At 31.3% G+C, this 7,985-nt stretch overlaps 1 protein-coding gene and 1 long non-coding RNA gene across 2 annotated transcripts in view; one reads left to right on the top strand and one right to left on the bottom strand.

The window, feature by feature from the left end:
• Positions 1-6: 6 nt before the first annotated feature.
• LOC109533576 lies at positions 7-2,335 on the top strand. Its single transcript, XR_002171542.2, has 2 exons — positions 7-1,041; positions 1,138-2,335. It is a non-coding gene; the product is annotated as an uncharacterized LOC109533576 (long non-coding RNA).
• A 3,049-nt stretch (positions 2,336-5,384) lies between these two features.
• LOC109533571 (CKLF-like MARVEL transmembrane domain-containing protein 4) overlaps positions 5,385-7,985 on the bottom strand; it is a gene marked incomplete in the record, with an annotated part of 12,756 nt that continues 10,155 nt past the window's right edge. Inside the window, 2 exon segments of the mRNA XM_048664787.1 lie at positions 5,385-7,043; positions 7,475-7,571. Coding sequence (XP_048520744.1) covers positions 6,897-7,043; positions 7,475-7,571 — 244 coding nt within the window.

The following is a 7,985-nucleotide window of genomic DNA, read 5'->3' as shown; positions in this document are numbered from 1 at the left end:
GTGTACAATAAGTGCCGTGTCGTCAGCGTATTGTAATATGTATGCCGTTCTGTCGATTTGATTTTTGTCTGGTAAGTTGTAATTGTATATGTCATTGCAGTATATACTGTAGAGAAAGAGAGAGCGGGGATCCTTGAGGGAGCCCTTGTTCAGGGGAAAAAGAAAAGGAGAGTGTTCTTTATGGTGTGTAGTAGATATGGTGGTGTGTGGAGTTTGTATAGTTTGTATAGTAAGCCCCTATGCCAGACACCATCAAAAGCCTTGTTGATGTCCATGAGTAGACATGACGACTTTCCGTCAGTTAGGGGAGTTGTTTGTATGTTGTTGGTCAAAATAAATAGCGGATGAATAGTAGAGTGATATTGTTTGAAGCCAAATTGGTAGGTTGGTATATGTTTTCCGATCAGTTCTTCGATTCTCTGTTTTAGTATGTGTTCCAAAACTTTGCACAGCACCGGGAGTAATATAATATGTCTGTTGTAGTTTTCCATTTGCGTACCGTCTCGTCCATTTTGAGGTATAAGAATTATTACACCACTCTTCCATGTTTTAGGAATTTTGTTATTTCTAATGCAGTTGTTGATTTCATTAAGGATGAGTTTGTGGGTTTCTTGGGTTAAGCTTTTTAGGAGTTTTGCCTTTATTTTGTCTTTCCCGGTGCTGTGTTGATTATATGTGATAGAGCTTCATCGTACTCTGTGTCTCTGATTAGTTTGTAAGTGTATTTTGGTGAGTTGTTAAAGTAGTTCAAGTACCAGTCATTGATCATGTTCCAGTTGTCAGTGTCGAAGTTAGGGTTTGTCGATATGCTGAAGGCCTTTTGATAGTGTCTGGCGAACGCGTCAGCTGTCTCTTTGTCTGTGTAACGTTCTATTCCGTTTTCGTCAATTGTGTCAGTAGTGTTAGTTTTTGGAGTATTAGAAGTTTCGTAATTTTTCGCCAGTATGTTTTGCCATTGTCATTTTGTATTTCCTTACATGTTTCTAGCCATTTGTCTTGTCGGTATTGTCCAATCAAACTTTTAATGTTTCTGTTGAGTTGGTTCAGTGTCTTTTTTAGGTCGCTATTTTGAGTATATGAATATAGTCTGTACAGTTCTCTCTTATGTTTTATGAGTCTCAGTATGAATTTGGGTAGTGTATGACGGTAGAAAACATTTTTTAATTCCGGGCTAAATGTTTCTATGGCTAGTGAAAATTGTTGTTGTATGGTTTCTATTGAAATGGACTGTGCTTGCGATTGAATGTAGTCATGTATATGTTGTTTCACTTGGTCTATGTCAGTCTTTGTTAGGTTTAACTTTTTCTCTACAGGAGGTGTACTGAAGGTACGTTGCCTATGCTGTAAGTCTATGTTAATCTAAAGTAAATGTTAAAGTAATAGCCAGGTGGTCGGATCATTTTTTTTTTCTGTAAAGGCTTATTTGTTTCTGAACCGCATTTATGTTGGACTGCGTAATATATCGAATTGCTGTTAGTATGTTAATAGAATATTTCACCTGCGTAGTTTACGGTAAAATGCAAATATTATATTATACAACGTGTTTCGAAAACGTACGGAGAAAATTCATAGTTGTTCCTTGAGCTATTCTCATAATATTTTGCATTTGATATGTTCTTTAATTATTTAAAAAAATGAAAATTATTGCGGATACTGTTCCAAAACTAAAATCAACATTACATCATCAGTAGGTGACAAACCTCAGAGATTCAGATAAGTACACGTTTTTTTATTTATCACAAGTCAGCAATTAGATTTGCAATTTTATTCGGTACAGTTATGTATGTTAATGAAAATAATGAGATATCTGCAGCTTTTCGGCTTTTATCGGGTATCCGTACTTATACTGAAAGTATGGCTTCACCCCAAATATTGTTTCGTATTACTGGAGTGTTTTACTATCGTCTTATTTATCACCCATCCACACAAGAAAATGTATTGTTGTATGTAAATTAGCTTTGTCGTTTTTACAACAGTTTCAAGCTCAATAAAGTAATTCTTTCAGAGAAAGTCAGGAAATTATTTGGGGAGAAGCATTTTCAGCGCATAGCTATATCATGTAGTTACTAAGTTTCATACTTAAAATGTCGTACACAATACATGAAACTTATGCATGTACAAATAATCGCTAATATAATTGAATCTCATTATTAGTGCCCATACACTTATTGCTTAGATTAATAATCATCTATTTACTCAAGGATGTGAATATTTTGAATAGGTCCATCTACCAGGCTTTAATCTCAGTCTCAGATAATATAAACAGGTGTTTAACTTAGTTCTCCGCATTAATATGTTTAATACGTGCATCATTAAATTTGTATTTATTATTGAATTTCGTCATAGATTTATTTCGATTGTTTAAAAATTATGGAAAGTTTAATAAAATTTTCTACAATATGACTTGATTTATTTCTTTCATGCTATTTTAACTATAATACTTATAATTTTTATTTAAATGGGGTAAATCGGTTCGTGCCTAATTTGCGTCAACACTTCTTATAACTTAATGTGCTATTGATTGTACAACTGAATAATTGATAAATAATTTCAAATGCTCTTACTCTACACAATTAAGTCGATTTAATACGGTGATATACAGGGTGATTTACGTAGACCGTGCATTAGAAGTTTCCAACTTGTCGTTTTAGAAACTTCCAATTTTGTTTCCGGTGATAACGAATATTGCCGAAACCATGTAAAATACCTTTATCCCTCTAGCTCTACAGGATGTAAGAAAGCTGCAAACTAACTGAAGATTTCAAGATGAAAGTTGCCAAACAATAATCAAAATCACGCACCAAAAAAGTCGATGTCGAAATTTATAAGAAAATATAGTATGAAATTAAATTGTAAATGTAGAAAAACCGAGTAAAACATGTTGTTTTTGAAAATGGAATAAATCCCTATTGATAATACAAGACCTCTAATTTAGAATTAAATTCACAGAAAACACCAATAAATGCAACAAATTACCTTCCAAGACAATAGAAAGTAGAGTTAAGCAAGAAATCACTACCTGTGATTTTTTCACAGTGATTAATAAATCGCAATCACCATCTGTGATAAACGTAGAAATAAACAGTGATTTAAATCGTGATGGTCTCAAATGTTATATTAAAGAGCCACTTATATTTTCACTGCTAACGCTACTATTGCGAGTTGCATGTAGTGATCATATGTTGCACATGTGGCCCGGCGAAAGAACGAACCCAAATAAAATTGTTTTATTCGCTAATGATTGATATTCTTAGGAACCTATTTCAGTATGCACCATTCATTAACCGTATTATGATTATGTATCGGTAGCCTGTCTGTGTGCTTTTAAAATAATTTTCTGGGAATACGCTTTTAGTGTTTCGGTTTTGTTCATTTTTTCGAATCGAAATTATTGCGCGAAGCCACGGATGTATTGCGCGAAGCCACGGAAAATTATTTTTTTGTGGACTTTCTTTTCTGCATTAGATCCACAGCAAAATTATCTTACAAAACAAGTACGTCGAATTTGAAACGGCACATGGAATGTAACATGTAGCAAAGTAATATTTTTGAACCTATTTTCACTCAAATTAAGTTTTCTTCAGATGAAAAATTAAAATCAAATATAGCTTGTTCACACATAATGAAGAGCTACATTCGTTAAGTGTAAAACATTAGTTTTTTGTTCCTATTTTCATTTTTTTCCAGAATGTTTTTAGAAGTTTTAGAGTACATGGGTTTACAAAATGTGCAACCAGTTGCTAGTTGCAGTCATTAAAACCATTTGTACTTTAAGTATAAAATATTATTTGTTGTATACCTAAATAAGGTTATTTATTTAAAAATATGAATTACAAATGTTTAAATTGTTTCTGCAAGTACGCACAATTGCCCATCACCTTATCACGGTACTATATCACGAAAACCAGAACCACAAGTGAAGTCACATTCACTGTTATAACAGTGATTTTAAAATCACGCTTTAGCTCATCTCTATTAGAAAGTGTAATTCACACAAAAACGACACTTGTCTGATTTTTTACATTTTTTTTAGTTTCGTACACCTTGTTTAGCTAGACGGCTAAATGTATTTAACATGGTTTCAGCAATACTCGTTATCACCGGAAATTAAATTTTAAGTTTCTACAACAACTGTAAGTTGGAAAACTTCTAATGTACGGCTACGTAAATCACCCTGTATACAGTTGAAATAATGACATTGAAAAATATTTTTTTACGAGTGAATCTAGAACTGCCATTTTTCGAACAGAAGCGATGATAATAAAGAAGCACATGTGCGCAAATGTAAATGAGATAAATTGAACGTATCACTGTCATTATAGTTTTTTTAGTATATTACATAATAATAGTTGTAAGGAGCACTTTACGTACGAATGGAAAATTAATATGGAAAAAAGTAATTCCATRAGTACGTAATTGCGTTCCAACTCGAATTATGTACAATACTTTACCTACTTACCTAAAAAATTGTATATTTTTAATTGTGTCAGTTTTGACAACGAYTAAAAGTTGACAGCAGCCCGGRATTACAAATTAAAACGTCATACGTTCATAAACAAATATTCAATAATGCACATTTTCCCGCAAATTTTTAATGTTGTTTGCGTGCAAAATATCGGACTTTTTACTGTTAATCCATCAGACTCACTCTTCAGTAGGGTAAGTATTTTTTAATACAAGATACAACGTTTATATTGTGATGTATGAAGACAGAACTGTGCGTTTGGTTGACAATGCGTAAAATGGAACTTGCTTAGATGGTAGGTAGTGTGATTTATACTACTTTCAGTAGTGGTCGTAGGTAAAACTAATTTTAGTAAAAAGTAACGGACATGTTTTTTAATTACTTACGTAGGTTTCTCCACAAGTATTGATAATAATTTAAAGTTTACTTAGAATTTGTAAATTACAACTTTGTTACAAGTTCAGTCTCAAAGTCGTTCTTATGCGCATTTTTCTGCGTTCGCCGATGTTGCCACACGCAAAGCACGATCTTAAGTAGCGCAAATGCCATGCAAAATATGCAACTTATACAAACACCATGCACGGTGAAAGCAGCACTTCAATTTTCATTTTCACTTGTATATGCTTACAAAAGTACGCTTTTGAAAAATTACAAACATCAAAACGTGACAATTTCAAAAATGGCATTGAGATCAGATTTAAAATATGAAGTTGATGCTTTTTATTTTTGATTATTCTTATTTATTATAACTTATGATCGTTGTTATGCCTTTCATTCGAATAAAAAATGTTGTTTGATACGAGGGGGGAAATCCGTTTTTCGCTATTATAAAACTGCAAACAGAAGATTATTAGCAGTTGCAAATAGTAACATTGAAAGCAGAATATGGGGAAGTTGAAATAACTAATATAAACCTTTCTACGGACCAAAAATCAATTTTATTGACATTCAGATCATGTAATATTATATACACATTAGCATACTTCAAAATTGTAATACAAAATGTGTATAACATATAAAACAGTTATAAGGCGGATAGATTATTGCGTATTTCAATCTTTCTATTCTAATTAATACATTTAATACCTACAGTGCATTTACATATGCGTGAAACCTTCGTATAAAGCCTGCCACAATAGTGTTTAGTGAGGTAAGTTTAATATAAAAGTATATTGCTTCAAATTACATACGTATAAAATATAGTTGAACAAAATACCATATTCAAGACGAGGTATTTTTATCTAGCCATTTTGCATCCTGACATTATATTTTTTTTAGTTTTTTATATAACGTTGAAAATACTTTTTTCCAAAGAGCATTGTCGTGTTGCAGATCTTAGAGTGTTAAGAAAAATGTTATTTAATAATTTCCAGTAAAGCCAGTAAAAGTTAATAATTACAGTCTAATAATTTTAAAAGTTTCAATTTGACTCTGGTGCTATTTGAAAGCACCCTGTTATGTAAATAAATGTAATTATCCAACAATTTTCCTGCGCAAGTTTACTACATTATGTTACTATTTGTCTCAAAATAGTAATATATTAATAGTTTTCGTGAATACCTACATTTTTATTGTGAATTGCACGCCTTGGCAGGAAACAAGATATAGTATTAAGTACACAGAGCGAATTATTATAGTTTTTTAATTTAGTGAACTGTTCTTACACCATAAGATTGTTATGTATTCTGACGTAACGTATGTGAAAATTGTTTTCTAACCGGTTGTAAAAACGGCATTTTAACTGGTTGTAAAAATTGATAGAGAACATTTTTCAGTAGTAATTACGTAACATAAAACGACATTTTTTCATGCAAAACATCATATGGAAATATCGCTATTTTCAACAAACTAAAACACTCTCCGATTGGCCGAAAAAATTACTCACCCTGTATAACTATCAAATGCTGATCCCTGATACGATATGCTCATTAACTATTTGAACTACGTTGATGGTTCGTTTTCTGTATGATCGACAGGAATAGAGAAAGTAAATTTTATAAAGAGAAACTGTAAATTCATCAAGTAGATTCTTTGTCAATATTACAACAAATTAGATAAAAAAATAGATACATAAAATATTCGATGTATAACTTGCCATAGAAACGAGATTATAGGTACATTAAGTAAACCTCCTCCAATTTTACATAACGCCACTATTGTAAAAACATAAAAGTATTAACAACTTACAATATACATGGTGGTAACAATGATTAAATAAGTGAACACATTTCTTAATAATATAATTACTTGTTCTAGGTGATTACGATAATAACATTAAAAACAACAATGAAAAAATTTTCTGAGCCATAAAACTTCGTATGTTTTGTTTTAACCATAAAATGTTGCTTTTTAAATAATATAATTCTATAGTTACAAACTTTTTTGTATGTAAAAAGTATGAAAGCTGGGAATAAATATTTTTTTAAGTATCTTATGGGTAGGCTGATGGTGTAGTAACGGTGGTGGTAGACTGTCTACTAATCATCCTATCTCCTTGAGCCAATTGCCCTGTTTTAAGCGCTTGATATTTATAAAACGCATCTATACCGTAAACTATCATAGCACAGAATCCAAAGAACTGAAACACAAAAATTCCAGTTGGTAAAAAAAGTAATTGCAACATAAAGAGGTAAGTTTATACAAGTTTATACATACGTTTATATGCAATGCGTGTCAGCCGTAAATAACATTTGGATCAAATCATTTATTACATTTCGGTATCCATGCAAATCACCATCTCGAACAATTCACATAGGAATGAAATAGGAATTTTTAAAATAGAAAGTGGAAATTATTTTTTACAACATCCATTTTACAGAACTAACACACGTGGTTCGTGAGAAGTTGTTTAATTGCAGCAGCTTATGCTTATTAGTAAAAAAATCGAAACGTCATAACTATATTCACGTAGAAAACAAATTCAGACAGGCATTACATATGTTTTGAACTAGTTATCCGAAATTTTATTTGACTCAGTATTTGTAGAATACATAAATAAAAAACACTTACCCCTGCTGCTATATAGGCCTCAATAGCGTAAGACACTGCCAAGCTAGCTGCAATTAAGTATAAGCCAGCCCACAATGCACAATATCCTAATTCAAACCTGAAATATCCAATAAATGATTTAAGGCTTATAAAAAATAAACCAAATAGTGGCTAACAATTTTTAACTGTTTTCAGTGGATTCGACGTTATTGCCGGTAACGTTTCAATTAAAAAAAGTTTAATACATTTTTAAATTAGAAATCAACATAAATAATGGGAATGAGGAATGGGAATCTATGACCATGGAAAATATTTACAATTGTTTTAAATATTTTGTTAGTTTTTAATAATCAAATGGAATTATATTTTAACAGGGACTTTATTAAATGCGTTGAATCAAATTAATTGATATTTACTTCAACTGTGTATCTTCCGAACTTATGAAATGTTTCTAATGTCAGTTTTTTTTTAAATATCTATGATTTCAAGATATAATCTAAACCACTGAATATTATATTCGGGGGTTTGTTGT

Source organism: Dendroctonus ponderosae, unplaced genomic scaffold, assembly GCF_020466585.1.
Source record: "Dendroctonus ponderosae isolate FM_Combo_2020 unplaced genomic scaffold, Dpon_F_20191213v2 Dpon_F_20191213_3, whole genome shotgun sequence".
Taxonomy (NCBI): domain Eukaryota; kingdom Metazoa; phylum Arthropoda; class Insecta; order Coleoptera; family Curculionidae; genus Dendroctonus; species Dendroctonus ponderosae.
This window is presented reverse-complemented; position numbering and strand designations above follow the sequence as displayed.